Source organism: Carlito syrichta, unplaced genomic scaffold (genome assembly GCF_000164805.1).
Source record: "Carlito syrichta isolate Samal-C Ts95f unplaced genomic scaffold, Tarsius_syrichta-2.0.1 Scaffold310501, whole genome shotgun sequence".
Lineage (NCBI taxonomy): Eukaryota > Metazoa > Chordata > Mammalia > Primates > Tarsiidae > Carlito > Carlito syrichta.
The window spans coordinates 77,755-97,100 of NW_007254597.1; the positions used below are offsets into that span (position 1 = coordinate 77,755).

The 19,346-nt window shown below is 35.4% G+C and overlaps 1 protein-coding gene across 2 annotated transcripts in view; it reads right to left on the minus strand.

The window, feature by feature from the left end:
• The window catches only part of LOC103270856 (dedicator of cytokinesis protein 7), a 128,876-nt gene that overhangs the window by 74,974 nt on the left and 34,556 nt on the right, over nt 1–19,346 (minus strand). For both annotated transcript variants that reach the window (XM_008068357.1, XM_008068358.2), the window contains exons 9-13: nt 18,923–19,003; nt 17,425–17,590; nt 11,861–12,003; nt 5,684–5,777; nt 4,423–4,585 (exon numbers count right to left, since the gene is read on the minus strand). In XM_008068357.1, the coding sequence (XP_008066548.1) occupies nt 4,423–4,585; nt 5,684–5,777; nt 11,861–12,003; nt 17,425–17,590; nt 18,923–19,003 (647 nt within the window). The remainder of the gene's footprint in view (nt 1–4,422; nt 4,586–5,683; nt 5,778–11,860; nt 12,004–17,424; nt 17,591–18,922; nt 19,004–19,346) is intronic.

Sequence of the window (19,346 nt, forward strand, 5' to 3'; positions counted from 1 at the left end):
ATTGTTTCATTACAACACTGATGAGAAAAAAACAAATTGATTTCATCATACATCATTTCATTTAAGTTGCAGTTTCGAAGAACCTATCAATGATATTATATGAAGACCTACTATAACTCTTAAAAATGATATATGGTTACAAAATGTTGGTTACAGGACCCATCTCCCAAACACTCCTAAGCTACACATACAAGTTATACTATTTCAAGTAACACAAAAAATTATCATTTCTTTATATAATTTGGAAATTATTATTATTATTTTTTTTTTTTGAGTTGGAGTCTCACTCTGTCTCCCAGACTGGAGTGCAGTGGCCGCTCCCAGACACCGCAGCCTCGACCTGCTGGGCTCCAACAATCCTTCCACCTCAGCTTTCCGAGTAGCTGGAACTACAGGCACGCGCTACCACACCCAGGTAATTTTTTGATTTATTGTAGAGATGAGGTCTCGCCAAGTTGCCCAGGCGGATCTCGAACCCGCAGGCTCAGGCAATCCACTCACCTCAGCCTCCCAAAGTCACGGGATTACAGGCTGAGCCACCAAGCCCGGCTGGAGATTATTTTTTAAAGGGTATAGTCAACATTATAATCGTATCTTTAAAAAAAAAAAAGAAATAAATTCTATCTGGCAAAAAAAGTAACAACAGGAAAAAAATCAACAAAGTATGGTAATCACAATTCTACATCTGTATGTTTACACAGCATCTAATTTTCTTTGCTTCTAGGAGGACACTCTTATATTAGATAATTATTCATATATTTCTTAAACAAAATAATACATCCTTATTGCTTCAAGGGCTCTACTTGTAACATATTATTAACAGACCACTGTGATCATCTCTATAAACTAAGAAACTTAGTAACCTTGACATCTTATATCACAATTTATCAATGTCTGTTAACAAGTTCAAGAATCTTACATGACTTTCTTATAAACTGTACATGCGAAGAATTAAGGTTATACAAGACTCTAATCGGAAATCAACTCATCTTGATGAAAGCATAAAGGTTTAAAGTAGTATTCACATTCAGTGAATGTTAAATAGGATAGTGCTAATCGTTTAGATGAGCTCAGCTTTTCTCTAGAAAAGTTGTACTTTTCTCTAGAAATAAACTGCTCACTCATGAAGGAATGGTTCTTTAGCACTCATTTAATGAACTATTTTTAAAAGCTTTTTACCTACAATATTATTTTTACTAATAATGTCTGAAATGAATATCAACTCAGTAATTAATATAGTGTTTGGATATAGTCCAAACTAAAGGCACTAAAATATATTAAATGATCTCTAAGATAATTCTCAAATTAATAGGCTCTCATTCATTCTTATACTTGAGAAGTTTATTCCCAGAGTAGAAACTAATTATACTTTTTAGACTGTCAATTAGCCTTACCAATACCAACCACTTCAAGTGATAAACTTCAATCATAAAAACCAAAAGCAAACCCAATTAACAACTTATCTTAAACAGCTACTAACACATGCTCATATAATTTCCACAAACTCAAAAGCAAAACCATATTAACTTAAAATTTACAAAATCTCCATAAATCTTTTAATGTATTAGCTTTCATCTCCACCAGAAGAGCATGATACATTAAAACTGGATATATCCTTAAAATAAAATAATGTGCTACCTTATTTAGCAAAGTATCTTCTCACTTGGCATGAGCACTCTACTCAACTCCCATTCAAGTTCTGTAACACATCCAGATTTTCTATATTGGCCCTTTCCATTAATTCAGACATCATACTTAATAATATCAAAATTATGTATCATAGGATTTCTATGTGACTGAATAAACCAATTTAAACAAAAACAACTAATGTTATAAAGCACTAAATAAATGCTATCATATCAACATGAAATTTCAGAACACCAGAGAGATTTAAAAAAAAAAAAAAACCTCAAAAAGTCTTCAGAGGAAAAATAAAACACAAAGATTAGCAATCAGTATCATATTGGTCTACTTGAAAGCACCACTTAAAGTGAGAAGAAGGTAGTCATATTTTCAGAATTCTGACAGATAATGATTTACAACTTAAAATTTTATATCCAGAAAAACTAGCAATTTTTGAGGAAAGGTAAAATAAGGATACTGTCAGACATAAAATGTTTGAAGAATATTTACCACCCCTGCAAATTATTTAAAGAAGATATGAAAGGTTTTCAGTGAAACACGTAAACTAAGAAAAATATATAAAAAATATAAACTCCATTGCAAAAAAAAAAATGGAGAAAATTTCCAGGATAATGGTAAATAGGCTCCAAGCTGACAACTGTACAGTAAGCCTAACAGCCCAAAAAGCTTTCTGCACACAGAAGTTGCAACAGGGGGAAATAATTGATTACCTGATGTATTTCACTGTACAGCGAGAAGTTTTAGTCTTAGTGATTAATACATAGAAAAGGAGCCAAATCATGTAGGATCGTATAGACTACTACAAAAAAAAAAAAAAAAAGAACATTCTTTTTCTGCTTATAATGGAAACCCCTGAAGGGTTTTAGACAGAGGAATGAACAATATGATTTATAAGTTTTAAAGAATACTCTGGTTGCATATTGAGAATTGACTAAGAAAGAAATTAGGTTCAAGACCCGCCTGGGCAACTTGGCGAGACCTCATCTCTACAATAAATCAAAAATTAGCCAGGTGTGGTAGGGCACGCCTGTAGTTCCAGCTACTTGGAAGGATAAGGTAGAAGGATCGCCGGAGCCCAGCAGGTCGAGGCTGCAGTGGCCAGGAGCGGCCACTGCACTCCAGTCTGGGTGACAGAGTGAGACTCTGACTCAAAAAAAAAAAAAAAGAAATTAGATGAAAAAAATTAGAAAGGTATATAGCAAAATGTAAGATCAGCAGCTGTTCGATACAGTAGCCTCTAGCTCTATGTGGCTATTAAGCATTTGAAATATGGCTTATATGAATATAACCATGTTTTAAGAATAAAATATAGCCAGGCTCGGTGGCTCAGCCTATAATCCTGCGCCTTTGGGAGGCTGAGGTGAGTGGATTGCCTTAGCCCGTGGGTTCGAGACCCGCCTGGGCAGCAAGACCTCATCTCTATAATAAATCAAAAAATCAGCCGGGCGTGGTAGCGCATGCCTGTAATTCCAGCTACTTGGAAGGCTGAAGCGGAAGGATCGCCAGAGCCCAGCAGGTTGAGCCTGCAGTGGCCGAGAGCGGCCACTGCACTCCAGTCTGGGCAACAGAGTGAGACTCCAACTCAAAAAGAAAAAGAAAAAAAAGAATAAAATATATATCAGATTTTGAAGACAAAGTAGGAAAGAAAAACAAAATATTTCAATAATTTCTACATTTATTAAATGTTGAAATAATATTTTAGATACGCTGGGTCAAATAACATATATGATTAAAATTAATTTTACCTGTTTCTTTTTTAATGTAGCAAAAATGAAATTTTAAGTTACAAATGCAGTTTCCATTATATTTCTATTTGCAAGTGCAGATCTAGATGGTGACTTGAACTAAGATTTTAAAAAGGTGTAAGTGCTAAGAAGTACTGAATTCAGGATACATGTTGAAAATAGAGCCTTCATAACTTGGTTGGTTGAATAAATGTGAGGGGTAAGGAAAGGAATCATTATAATTCCAAAAATTTGGGTCTCAAGAAATTGGTAAATGGTGGCAAAATACACTTGGAAGGAGGAAGTTAAGGATAAAATTTAAAGTTCTGTTTTAGAATCTTATATTTTGAGCTTCCCTGATAGACATCTTATGTTTAGATCTAAACATCCTATGTTTAGAATCTTGTTTTGGCTTCCCTGATAGATATATCCCAACAGACATGTTAAGCCCTGGTCTCAGCATTCACAAATGAAAGAAGCATCATTCATAAGGAGTATGTGAAAAGTTACCCTGGGAGTTGTATAGCATTCAACCTGAATATACCCAAAAGCTTCATGTTGAGCATTCTCTAGGTAGTATATACTCAATAAATGTTGTCGATTGTTAGAACATAATGCAGGCACATACATTTGATTCATGTGTAATGCTAGATTCTGCTACTAAATTTGTTTAAGGAAATATAGCAGAGTAATTAAGAGTTCAAATGGTTTAATCTAATAGCCCAGAATAAAGTAATCCTATCACCACCACTCTAAAGTGTGATGCTCAGCAAAATTTCTAATCTCTCTGTCCCTTAGTTTACTCACCTCTAAAATGAAGACAAAACCTACCTCAATCTAGAAAGATTAAACAAGATAATGCATGTAAGAGAATTATCATTATAGCTGGCACATAGTAAAGGCTTAATACATGACACTGATTAATATAATTTTACAAGAGATGAAATAAGTAACAAAACTACATAAGATTTTTGGAAAGTTTCATTTAGTTCTACTTTAATATTAGAATACACAGTATCTTATCTCAGAACTCCCCAAAATTAAAATCTCTTACCTATAAGTAGTGTTTGGAACATAAACATCCCTGGCAGGAAACTCTAAAATTTCTCTGGTAGGTCTAACTCTACTGTCAGGGTAAAGCTTCACTTGAAGCAGCTCCGGGGTTAGGCAATAATGGGGATTGTCGGGTGCAGGAGAAATGTCTATCTTCAGTTGAGCTGCATATTAAAATATATTATAAAAACAAGGTAAGCATAATAAATAAAAACTCTGTATTAAAAATGTCTTTGGAAGGAACTGGATCCTATTTTTGCAAGAAGTCTGGGAAGAATACTACAGAAACCAAAGTACTATCATCTCAGATCTTCAGATCATTTCATTTTACAAAGTATCAAACTTAAAATGAATAATACAGACAAATGCATGCAAAATAATAAATGCTTATTGAATGAATGAATGAGAAAAAGCAAAGGAAGAAGTGAAAAAGAAAAAAAAATACAGAGAGGGAGGGATCTAGCACAGGAACAAGACAACATTTCAAAGGTTAACTGATTTAATTTTGACCTGGCAGATTTCAAAATATTTTTGCTCTGAAATAGTTTGTTCCAACTATAACATGAATCTATTTTTGAAATATTATGATTCTATGTGTATTTTTTCTCTCTAAAAAAATAACTTAAGCCATGATATTATTCATCATTCTCATCTTATCACACTAATCCATGCTTATCTGAGGGGGATACATTCCAAGACCCCTAGTGATGCCTGAAACAGTAGACAATACAGAATGAATTCATATTGATACTGCTTTTTCTAGACATACATGTCTATAATAAAGCTTAATTTATAGATTAGGCAAAGCAAGAGATTAGTAACAATAACTCATTATAAAATAAAGCAATTATAACAATATACTATAATAAAAGTCACATGAATATGGTCTTTCTCTCTCTCCCCCTCTACCAAGATATCTTAGTATTTTTACACCATGACTGAGTGCAAGTAACTAAAACTGAAGAAAGTGAAACCACTGATAAAGAGAAACTACTGTACTCAAAGTATGATATCTAAAGTGACAAATCCACACCCAACTGTCAAACCACATGATAGTTAATGAGATGAAGAGGACTGACAGCCATTAAGCATAGAAAAATGTATGGACCAGATCAGTAAAAAGAAGGAATACGTAATCACAAGCGATATAACCTACTCGTAAAAATAAGAGTCCTAATCATCTCTACTCAAAATTTTAAAATACCTGTGATAGGTCTTAAAAATAAGAGTCCTAATCATCTCTACTCAAAATTTTAAAATACCTGTGATAGGTCTTAGTCGCCGTAAGACAGAAGACGGCCTTCTCATATCAGCAAGGAATTTGTATAGATCTTCATCGCTTAAGCGGTCTCCTTCCTGATTTCAAAGAGAGGAAAAAGTATTCAATAAAACAAATATACCAGATGGAAAATAAATGCCTACAATGCAGTCAGAATAAAAAATAAAGTTTAATATAATTATGGTTATAAATAACTACCATACCAGCTTATTCTTTGTTTTATGCTTTCTAACTTTACTGAGATTTATAATACTATTGTCTATCTTTTTATCTTATGTATTTATTTATAGTCCATATCTATGCCTATAAGGAAAAAATAAATATAAGAATACAAACATAAAACAGAATAAAAAGTAGACTAATATAAAAATATATGACAGTCTTATAAATTTGTTACAATTTAGTTCATACTTGTCTTTCTAACACCAAATTTCTCAAATGCAAAATATTATATTGGTTAAATTGAAAAAAAAAAAAAGACAACAAAAAACTACTATTAACAAAAAGCACAACTATTCTAATATTAAGACCAAAAAAAAAAAACCCCACAAGGACCTTAATCAATGGGGAAACATACACACACAAAAAACCCATATAGCACAGAATTTTCAATTTAACGTCAATATTTTTTCTTATAATTAAAATAGCTAGGTGTTGATTTAATTCTTTTATTAAAGAATCAATCTTTATATGTTACTAATCCAACATGCCCATTTTTGATATTTTATTATTTTATGTATATTTCATATGCTATCCTTTTATTTTATTTAGTAATGAGTAAATTTAAGGCTACTTTATTACTGTGAACTCAACCTTAAGCCATATCCCATGTGTTCATTATCATAGTCTTAAAAGGGTACGGAATGGATCTCATAATTAATTTTTAATTTCTAAGAGGTTATACCTTCTGCTAATACTTTAAAAAGTAGTTTTATTGCATCATGGCTAGAAAATTTGACCTTATAAAGTATTGTCAGAGACCTAATATGACTAATTATTATAAATGTTCCATCAGTTGCTACAACTATATTCTTACCTTTTGTGTGCAGAAATAACATAGATCTTTACAAAAGGGGGGGGCACATAAAATCAATAAGGTGCCTGATCCTAATCCAGGCGAAGTGAGGGCCAGTGGGAGGCTCAAACGTGACCTGTACCTCGACCACTTATGTACCCAATCCTGACTTGTACGTACCCTACATCTTTAAAAACACACTCAAAAAAGAAATAACATAGATCTTTAAATGGTCCTTAATCATAACAACATACATAGATTATCTCTATACTTAATTATTTTGTCTGCCTAACCTGTTACATTGTATTACTGTCCTCTATTCTCTACTTCCTGTTTCCAAGTCTGGTGGTGGGTGGGGTACAATTCCCTCCCATAGGCTTGGCCATGTGTCTTGCTTTGCCAATAAGCAAACACTGCGGAAAATTGAAAACCATTTACACAGATTAGCTTGTCCTCTCTCTTGAATTTCTGCCACTGTTAGGAGAACATGATCAAGCTAGACTGCTAGAAGATGAGGGCACAAGTTGAGAGACACGGGACAGAACTGACTGATTTCAGTCTTCCCAGTAGACATCCTTCTGTTTCAGTTGATCCCAGTCAACCTCCAAACATATGAATGAGCCTAGCTCACTGCAGCAGTCTTGCTGACACTTCCTCTGCCTTGTTTGTTTATTGTTATGTAACTTTGAAGCAATCAACATCTTATATACTGTCAACAAATAGAACACATGACTTTAAAACTACTGAGCTTGATTTTGCTTTTAAATTTCCGTGTATTTCTAATACTTTTGGACTGACATATTTTAAATCTGTACATAAACACTCATGATTACTATATACCAATTGTGAACAGTAATCTCTTATAAACTGAAAAGCCAGCCTTCTGTGTCTCATTTAGGGGAAACTTGTGCCTTGAATTCTACTTTATTAAATTGTAACCTCTGCTTTTTACTTAATTTGCATTTGCCTGATACATAATTTTCTAGTGTATGCTCATGGCTTAAAAAAAAATTTAAATGTAAAGTGTAAACACTTTCCACTGCTCCATGTTTCCAGTATCCATTTTTTTTTTATTGTTTGTGCTTTGTATTGTTGATTTAATGAGAAATAGTTGTCGTTATCTGTACATATACACATGTTCATATGTCTATTCATATATACACATACATAGATGGGAAGCATTAACTTTTACATATATAGTTAACTTTATGTCTTTGTTAAACAGAAAATCTTTCATAGTGGTATAGTAAAATTAATTAATTGTTTGATATGTGGTTTTGAGGTTTTTTGTTTTTTTTTTTAAAAGATGTGGGGTACAATTCAGGATTAGGTATATAAGTGATCATCAAACAGGTAAAGTATGGGCCTCCCTTTGGTCCCCATTTTGCCTGGTTTGACATCGTGTACCCTTATTAATGTTGTGTCCCCCTGCCACCCCTATCCCAGTGTATCCCGCTACTGTCAATCCCTTTCTTAAAGTATTATGGTAATTGTTCAGGGTCTGCTTATGAGTGAGAACATATGGTACTCTGATCTTTGTTTCTGTGAAAGATCACTGAGTATAATGAACTCTAAATCCATCCAAGTAGCTGTGAAGTCCATGTTTGTCCTTCTTTATGGCTGCATAACATTCCATTGTGTATATGTACCACATTTTTTTTATCCAGTCCAGTTTTGATGGGCTGCACAGTTAGTTCCATGTTTTTGCTATTGTGAATAATGTAATAAACATGCATGTGCATATATCTTTTTTGTAGAATAATTTGAGTTCCTCCGGGTATATTCCCAATAAGGGGATTGCTGGGTCATATGGAAAGTCAATTTCTAGTTCTTTCAGAAATCGCCACACTGTTTTTCACAGAGGTTGCACTAGTTTGCATTCCCACGAGCAGTGTAGACGTGTTCCCTTTTCTCCACATCCTCGCCAGCATCTGTTGTTGTTTATTTTATTAATGATGGCCATTCTCACTGGGGTTAGGTAGTATCTCAATGTGGTTTTGATTTGCATTTCTCTGAAAATTAGTGAGGCTGAGCACTTTTTCATGTGTCTGTTGGCTGTCTGTATATCTTCTTTTGAGAAGTGTCTATTCATGTCTTTTATCTACTTTTTAATGGGGCTATTTTTTTCCTTTCGGCACATTTGAGTTCCTTGTAAATCCTGGATGTTAGGTCTTTGCCAGAAATACAGTTGGCAAATCTTTTTTCCCATTCTGTGGGCTGTCTCCCGGCTCCTTTAATGGTTTCTTTTGCTTTGCAGAAACGTTTCAGTTTGATGAGGTCCCACTTGCCTATCTTATCTCTTATGGCATGGCACCCAGGGTTTTGATGAGGAATTGGCTGTAAATTCCAATTTCCATAAGGGTATCTCCTGCATTTTCTAAGGTTCTTATAGTTTGAGGTTTTACGTTTAGGTCTTTGATCCATTTAGAGTTGATTTTTGTGTATGGTGATAGGTAGGGGTCCTGTTTCAATCTTCTGCATTGGTCAGCCAATTTTCCCAGCACCATTTACTAGGTTTTCCTCTCTCCAATGGTTGCTGGTGGAGGCTTTGTTGAAGAAGAGTTGGTTGAGAAATTGAGGTTTTGCTTCTGGAATCTCTATCTTGTTCCATTGGTCCGTATGTCTTTTCTTGTACCAATACCAGACTGTTTTGATTATTATAGCTTTATAATAAAGCTTAAAGACTGGGAGCGTGATGCCTCCTGCTTTGTTTGTTTGTGCTGAAGATTGTTTTAGCTATTAGTGGTCATTTTGTTTCATTGTTTCCATATGAATTCTTGTATTGTCCTTTCCAGGTCTGAGAGGAATGCTGCTGGTAATTTAATGGGTATTGGGTTGAATCTGTAGATTGCTTTTGGTAGGATGGACATCTTAACAATGTTGATTCTTGCTATCCATGAGCATGAAATATTTTTCCATTTGTTTGTGTCTTCTTGGATTTCTTTCAGCAGTGTTTTGTAGTTTTCTTTGTAAAGGTCTTTCACTTCTCTGGTTAGGAAGATACAAAGGTATTTCTTTTCGTGTTTGTGTGGCTAATGAGGATTGGATTGTACTTTTTATTTGGTTCTCTTTCTGCTCATTGTTGGTGTATAAGAACGCGACTGTCTTTTGCACTTTTGTACTCCAAGACTTTACCAAAGTCCTTTATCAGCAGCATCCATTTATTTTTAAGTATTTTCATCAGTACTTTGTGTTACTTTTTAGTTACCAGTATTCAAAACAGTGTCCAGTACATAGTGATAAATGCTCAAAAAATATCTGTTGGATAAATAGGTATGGGGTGAATGGCTTGTTTACTTAAGTCTGTAACACCAGTTCAATGGTATATAGCAGGCTGAAGAAATGAAAAGAGAGTCGTGGAAACAGCAGAAGTGATGTAGCAGCTGAAGAAGTAGAAAGCGAGGGAGGCATCATATATGCAAGGTTGTGTCACTCCACTAAGCCTATTGCCCATTTCCATAGATGTATCTGGTCTATCACTTTATCCACATGTGGACTTCTCTAGAGGCTTTTCCTACTGTTGACAATAAAAAAACCAGTATCACTTCAGACACTTATCACGGGTTTTTTTTTTCTTCCCATTAGAGTGTCTCAGAGCAGCTGACTATAAAAGCTATTGACATGTAACAGTGAAGGGGGCTTCAAGTAGATTACTATTAGTCAATTCTTACCCTCTGAAGTTATGAGCTATCAGTAAGCCAGCATTTCCTTCCTTTATTCAGAGTAACACCTCAGAAAAAGGAATTCTGAGGCAATCCTTAGCATTTTCCTTTAATCTGCTTCAAGACACATGGAGGGTACACTTCTCCAGTATGTCACACTAATACAAGTTTTCTCCTTATTCTTACATGGTTCTGGTCATCTGGTCATTTATGACCAAAACTGGAAATTTTTTCTGATCTTGATTCACAGTATACAATAAATTTTATATCAAAATCCAATTACAAATACACACATGCATGGACTTACATAAAAAAACTAAGAGGAAAAAGGCTCCCTAAAACAATATTTAGCCTCACCACCTGCAATGCACTATTATTTTTTCTATTCTACTCATTTTTTTAAAACTGGGTGTTATTTATTAAGATAATTTCCACTACCACTAAGGGATCAAGACCAGCATTTAAAAAATAAGGAATTGACTCATGATTTGAAGTGAAGGAAACAGATTTGCAAAGAATAAAATATCTTTGATCAAGAACTTCTTGGATCTATAAATTCACCTCTAAAAATAACACAGACCTCATTTTAGCACAAAAATGCACTACAATCAGCCGGGCATGGTAGCGCGAGCCTGTAGTTCCCGCTACTCGGAAGGCTGAGGTGGAAGGATCACCGGAGCCCAGCGGGTCGAGGCTGTGGTGGCCGGGAGCGGCCACTGCACTCCAGTCTGAGCGACAGAGTGAGACTCCAACTCAAAAAAAAAAAAAAAGTACTACAAGGGCGAAAGCTTTATTCCACATGGATATGGTAATTCAAGTCAGAAATACTTAGGTAGGGAAGACACATAGGCACACACTCACTCTAAGAAAATGCATACACAATATTTAAGAAATGTTACACTATTACAACTGAGAAACAAGAAACACATACAGATGTGAAAGATTGATTTGGATACATGACTAGTCAAGACTAACTTTTTTTTTTTTAGTTACCATCTCACTCTGGAGTGCAGTGGCATGATTACAGCTCACCACAGCCTCAAACTCTTGGGCTCAGGTGATTCTTCCACCTCAGACTCCTGAGTAGCTGGGACTACAGATGCATGCTATAATGTCCAGTTAATTTTTTTATTTTTTGTTGAGACAAGGTCTCATTATGTTGCCCAGACTGGCCTTGAACTCCTGGGCTCAAGCAATCCTTTTGCCTCAACCTCCCAAAGTTCTGGGATTACAAGCATGAGCCACCAAGTCCAGCAAGGTCAACATTTAAGTAAATATAGTGATAAGACAATAGGTACAATATCAATTATTTCTTATTCTTACAGTTGTTACTTTTATTATTCTTTTATTTTTATTCTTAAAGTTCTTAAAATTCCTAGAAATCACATTCATGTACATGTACAGAACAATGATTACCTTTCTGAAACTGAAAAAAATGTATGCACAAACATCCCCCCAGAATTCCTACATGACAGAACAATACCTGCTTAAAAAAATTTGTCACTGTGAGAGTAGCTGGTCGGAAGCTGGTCAAGTTACAAGCATCATCTCCACTTGTTGTCCTTTCAAGTGATCGTCTGCCAACAATACTAGAATTCCTCCTCTCTGACCAAGACCCTTTTCGTTCTAACAAAAAATAAAATAAAATGTTCGTTTTTATACATTTTAATTTTAATCTTAAAGCAAGTTTCAAAACACAGAGAAGGATCCACTAAGTTGAAAGGTATCCATTCAGCATATTGAGTATAGTAGGAGAATTTCACTTCTGGAGAGATTAGTAAGAAAGTACATACCTAAATCTTCTGGTTCTCTTTTTACATCACCAGTATGAAAATAAGTTCCTAACACACAAAGATTTATAGGTATGGCCAAAGATGAGCTACAAAGAGGAACTAGAGAGCTACAAAGAGTAATGTACAAATGTACTATAAAATATTCACTACAATGAAAATTTTAGTCACCATATAATAGTCCTTCATCCTTAGCACTTGAATCTGAAACATGATGATAATTTGCATTCAAAGTATCTGCAAGATTATCGTTATCATGTAAAACAAAGAGAACTAGACTGAAGATTACCAAGGAAATAGAAGACTTGAACAAAACTATAAACAAAATAGACCTAACAGATACTTACACTACACCACATTCATCAAGAGGAGAATACACATCCTTCTCAAGTACTTAGAGAATATTCTCCAAGACAGATATACTAAGGCATAAAACAAGAAATAAAAAGATGGACATCATACAAAATATGACCTCCAAGAAGAGTGAAATTAAACAAAAAGATGGACATCATACAAAATATGGTCTCCAAGAAGAGTGGAATTAAACTATGAATCTATAACAGAAGAAAATTTGGGGAATTCACAGATATGTGGAAGTGTAACAGTATATGTCTAAATAGCTAATGGAAAAAGGAATAATTTACAAGAGAAATTAGAAAATACATAAGATGTATGAAAGTGAAAATACAACATACTAAAACATTGCCAAAACAGTGATTGGGGAAACTTACTGCTATAAATACCTTTATTACAAAGATATATCTCAAATCAGTAATATAGCCTCATATCTCAAGAAACTACAAAGGAAGAGAAACTAAATCCAAAGCAAGCGGAATACAAAAACAACAACAGTAGAATGAAAATAAGGAAAATACAAATTACAAAAACAATAGAGAAAAATCAATGGAACCAAAAACAGTCTCGTCAAAAAGATAAAAATGACAAACCTTTAGCTAAATTGATGGAAAAAAAATAGAAAAGACTTAAATTACTAAGCTCAGGGATGAAAGAGGTGACATCACTACAGACCTTACAAATAAAAGGATTTTATAGCAATACTATGAACAACTGTAGATCACACTTAGATTAGATAATAATTAGATAAATTAGATAATATGGACAAACTTCTAGAAAGATACAAAGTATTAAAACTGACTAAAGATAAAAGACAAACTCTGAATAGACCCAAAACAAGTAAGGAGATCAAATTAGTAATGAAAAAACTTGCCACACAAAAAAAGACCAGGCCAAGATATGTTCACTGGTGAATTCGTCCAAACTTTTAAAGAATTAATACCAATCTTTCAAAAACTCTTCCAAAAAACAAAAGGAACACTTCACAACTCATTCTATGAGGCCAGTATTACCCTGATACCAAAACCAGACAGAGGCATCAAAAGAAAAACTATAGTCCAATATATCTTATGAATACAGATGCAAAAATTCTTGATAAAATACTAGCAAACAAGCCGGGCTCGGTGGCTCAGCCTGTAATCCCACGCCTTTGGGAGGCTGAGGTGAGTGGATTGCCTGAGCCCGTGGGTTCGAGACCTGCCTGGGCAGCGAGACCTCATCTCTACAATAAATCAAAAAATCAGCCGGGTGTGGCACACGCCTATAATTCTGGCTACTCAGAAGGCTGAGGCGGAAGGATCGCTGGAGCTCAGCAGGTCGAGGCTGCGGTGGCCGGGAGCGGCCACTGCACTCCAGTCTGGGCGACAGAGTGAGACTCCAACTCAAAAAAAAAAAAAAAAATACTAGCAAACAGACTTCAACAACACATAAAAAAGATTATATGCCATCACCAAGAAGGACATTTCCCAGGAATTTAAGGTTAACTTAACACTCTAAAACCAATCAATCAATGCAATACCACATTAAGAATATACAGGACAAAAACATACAAATCATCCTAATAGAGGTAGAAAAAATGTATTTTACAAAAATTCAACAGCCATTCATGACAGAAACACTAAAAAAACACTAGAAATTAAAGGGAACTTCCTCGATCTACTAAAGTACAACTATGAAAAACCTACAGCAAATATCATACTTGATGGTGAAAGACTGCATGCATTTGCCCTAAGGTCAAGAACAAGAAAGGACAGCCACTCTTGCCACATCTACTTAACATTGTAGGGGAGGGGCTAGTCAAGACAACTAGAAAAGGAAATAAAAAGCTTTCAGATGGGAAAATAAAAATAAACATATTTTATTTACAGGTGACATGATTTTACATACTAAGAAATCAGGAAGAAACAAACAATAATGGAATTAACAAATTGAAAAACTTTCAGAGTGCAAGAGCAATATACAAAAGTCAATCGTATATGCATCCGTTAGAAATGGGCGTTCTAAAAGCAAAATTAAGAAAACAATGCCACGTAAAATAGTATTAAGAAACAACAAAATAAGCTGGGCTCGGTAGCTCAGCCTGTAATCCCACGCCTTTGGGAGGCTGAGGTGAGTGGATTGCCTGAGCCCGCGGGTTCGAGACCCGCCTGGTCAGCGAGACCTCATCTCTACAATAAATTAAAAAATCAGCCGGGTGTGGTAGTGCATGCCTGTAATTCCGGCTACTTGGAAGGCTGAGGTGGAAGGATCGCCGGAGCCCAGCAGGTTGAGGCTGCGGTGGCCGGGAGCGGCCACTGCACTCCAGTCTGGGTGACAGAGTGAGACTCCAACTCAAAAAAAAAAAAAAAAAGAAACAACAAAATACTTGGGCATAAATCTAACCAGAGAAGGACAAGACTGGTACACTGAAAGCTATACAACATTTTCAGAAATAATTGAAAAGTACTTAAATAAATGAAAAAAAATTCCACACGCATGGATTCAAAAATTTAATATTATTAAGATGCAAATAACTGATACACTGATTTATAGATTCAATGCAAGAATTATCAAAATCCCAATTGCCTTTGTGCAAAACTTCGTAGCTGATCCTGAATTTCACATGAAAATAAAAGGTACCCAAAATTGCTAAACAGTCTTGAAAAATAGCCAAACAGGACTGACTCGGTGGCTCTGTCTGTCATCCCAGTACTTTGGGAGTCCGAGGAGCGGGGACTGCCTGAGTCCATGGGTTAGAGACCAGCCCGGGCAACGTGGCAAAACCTTGTCTCTACAATAAATCAAAAATTAGCCAGGCGTGGTAGCACATGCCTGTCATTCCAGCTACTTGGAAGGCTCACCAGAGTCCAGCAGGTCAACGCTGGGGTGGCTGTGAGCATGCCACTGCACTCCAGCCTGGGGGACAGAGTGAGACTCTAACTCAAAAAAAAAAAAAAAAAAAAAAAAGAAAGAAAAGAAAAGAAAATTAGCCAATCTTGGAGGACGTCCCCCTTCTCAATTTCAAAAGTTACTACAAAGCTAAAACTAAAGTAACACAGTATAGCACCAGTTGACAGAAGGTTAGACATATAGATCAATGAAACAGAATTGAGAATTCAGAAATAAACCCACATGTCTATGGTCAACTGATTTTTGGTAAGAGTGCGGGGATCATTCAACGGGGAAAGAATAGCCTTTTCAAAAATGGTGCTGGTACAACTGGATATTCACATTAAAAAAATAAAGTTGGGCTCTATCTCACATGACATACAATCATTAACTCAACATGATGAGTTACAAACCAAAATGCAAAAGATAAATTGACAAAACTCTTAGAAGAATACATACAAGTAAAACTTCCTGATCTTGGGTTCAGTAAAGGTTTCTTGGATACAACACCAAAAGTATAGTGATAAAAGAAAAAAATAGAGAAACTGAACTTCATCAAAATTTTAAACTTCTAGGTTGCAAACAATATCATCAAGAAAAGAGAACTCACAGACTGAAAAAATATTTGCTAAGCATTGATCAAATAAGGGATTTGTATCCTGAACATAAAAAGAACACCTACAACTCGATGACAAAAAGATGAAAAATCCATGTAAAAATTAGGTGTCAACTAAGTAATAAGCCATTAAAAAATGGGCAAAGTCTACGAATACCTATTTCTCCAAAGAAGATACACAAAGAGCCAACATACACAAAATGAAGCTTAACATCACTGGCTATCCGAGAAAGACAAGTCCAAACTACAACGAATACCACTTTACCTGCATTAGAACAGTTATAACCAAAAGACAGACAACAACAAATTTTGACAATGATATGGAGAAACTGGAAACTTCATATACTGCTAGTGTAATTTTTGAAGGTGTACTCAAGTTGGAAAACAGTTTGGCAGCTCCTCAAAAAGTTAAACATAGAATTACCATGTAATCCATGTTTTCACCCCTAACTATATATCCCAGAGAAATAAAAACACACATCCACACAAAGCCTGTACATGAATGTTCACTACAAGTAGACTGCCCCCAAAAAATGGAGTTATGTTTTGGAGGGCAGGCCCCTTGTAGTACACTCAGAATTTGTTCCTCCAGATCAAACGATAAACCAAAGTTTTTATCTGGAAGTTTTGAGAAGGTTGTGCCACAATTTATGGAAGAAACATTCCGAGTTGTGGCAAACAGATTGTGGCAAACAGATGACTGGTTCTTCCACCATGACAACGCACCTGCCCACATGCATTGATTGTACAGCCATGTACATTGAGTGTACAGTGTTTTTGACCAAAAACAGCATGACCCCCAAGCTCCACCATCCCTGTTCACTCTATCTCACACTGAACAATTTTTTGGTTTCCCTGGATGAAAAACATCCTCAAAGGGAAATGTTTTGCCCATGTGAAAGAGGCGAAACAAACAAACCAAAAAAAGACAGGAGCAATAAAAGGCATGGAAATTGATTAATTCAAAAACTGTTGTGAGCATCACCATCGTAGGTGTACTTACACATAAACCCACACTCGCTCATTCACACTTGGACCATTTAGACACGCCAATTCCCAAGTGCACAGCTCTGGGATGTAGGGGGAAATCAGAGTACCTGAAGAAAACCCACATAGATATGGGGAGAACATGAAAACTCTACACAGACAGTGGCCCACATCAAAAATCCATTTTTTTCTCATCAATGTTGTAACAAAAAACATTAAATGAAATGATGTTATTCAAGGATCTGCTGTAAAGTGCACTTTAAACAGGTGATTGTATGCGAATTATATCTTAATGACATTAAATTAAACAGGCAAAAAAAGAAAATCCTTTTTATGCAATATCATATTGCAGAGTCTACAAATAAAACAAGGCTACATAAGAAAAAAGAAAAAAGTATACATTTAGAGATATTTTATTTACAACACTCTTACCTCCAGTGCTAATTTCTACTTCTGTAGAATCTCTTTCCAAACTCCCAGCACTGCTAACAATGTTCATTAAGTGGATGGCAGTCCAAGCAAAAGGCATGCGATATTTCCCAAGTCTTTGGCAAAATTGGTCTGCTTGACTTTTCAGCTTCTCCAATTTCTCCTTATTCTGCAAAACAAAATCATTACATGATTATACCAGAAAGAAATCAATTAAAGGTTATTTCATACTATATAAAGAGATCAGTTAAGCAATCTCAATTCTCAGCAAAGACGGAAAACACTGCTTTTCAGAGATCAAGTACCAGCACATTCTCCTAATCACTGAACTAACACAACACATTCTACACATGTATGTGCAGTGTAAGGCTTTGAAGTTTCTGTTGGTGATTATGTTACTCCTGAGAAGGAGGGGGAAAAAGCAAGTGCCAAACATGTATTATGTATTACAAGTATTATTTTAGGAAAGGAAGCATAACCCTGCTTCTAACCAGCAACTGGTAACTACAAAATATTCTGGGTTATGATTTGTTATATTTTGTTACTCTGTAAAAGACAGAAGCAAATTTGAAACCGTTTCTAACTTGTAATAACGATGAGGTGGGAGTGAAGAAAACAAGCAGGCCAATGACAAGTAAGCTCAGAGTTGTCATGAAAGAAGCAAAGAAAAACGTATTGGAAGAGGAAGTCCAGAAAGTACCATTAGCAGGAAAAAGCTCAGTTCTTGTTCTTAATCTCAGGAAAATAGAAAGAAAACCTTTTTCTACATTTTGGCAGTTTGTCCAGTATTCCTTAAGCATATCTCTCCTGGCTGTTCCAGTATTGGATGTTCAAAGATCAAGGATCACCAGTATTCTTACAGCTAATTCAATGTATCTGAAATTTGTTATCAATAATTCAACAATTTTTTTTGCTTTTCTAAATTGATCCAAATTCCAGAAATTAGTCATCTGATGGCAAAACAGAGACTATATGTTCAATTTTTACTAAATTCCTTAATTATCTGCAGTCAAATGGAAGCCAAGAATATTTGTTTTGCTAGGAAAAGTTCTATCAATATCACTATTTCGTAAATTTTAAAAACAATTGTCTATGTGTTAAACTTCTGAATTAACTTAGTTCTCTCCAAGAATAAAAGTTATTTTTAATTAATTACTTTTGAGATGAGGAAGATTTTAAAGAATAACACAGCACAAGACACAAGCTAGGTGACAAAGGGAATTTCAAAAAAGGAAGAAAGGAAGTAGGCCAGTGGAAAATATTAACCACCCCCTTACGCCTGACCCTTGGCTTCCCTCCCCCCTTCCCTCCCCCAGTGCATTCTGTGATCGCCAAGTTCAAAGCTGTGCACATGTGGACACTCAATAAATGTTCATTGGTGAAAAAAAAAAAAAAAAAAAAAAAATATTAACCAGCAGCAAAATTCTTTTTATGCTTTGTACAGTACTCTCCCAAATTACACAAGGAATAATGTGGGGGAAATAAGGGCATGACATTCTACCTTGGTGGCATCTGCTTCTTTGAAAATCATATATGGTTCTGCACACTCTCCAATATCTCCTTGTTGTAAGACTTTTTCTAGCTGTTAAAGGCAAAAAAGTAAGGATTAACGAACCTTTAAAAGTCATCCTGGGCTGGGCACTGCGACTGACATCTATAATCCCAGCACTTTGGGAGGCCGAGGTGAAAGGATTGCCTGAGCCCATGAATTCAAAACCAGCCTGGCCAACTTGGTGAGCCCTCATGTCTACAATAAATCAAAAAACTAGTTGGGTGTGGTGGTGTGTGTCTACAATTCCAGCTTCTTAGAAGGCTGAGACAGAAGGATCAGCTGAGCCCAGCAGGTGGAGGCTGCCGTGGCTGTTACCATACCACTGCATTCTAGCCTAGGCAACAGAGTGAGACTCCAACTAAAAAAAAAAAAA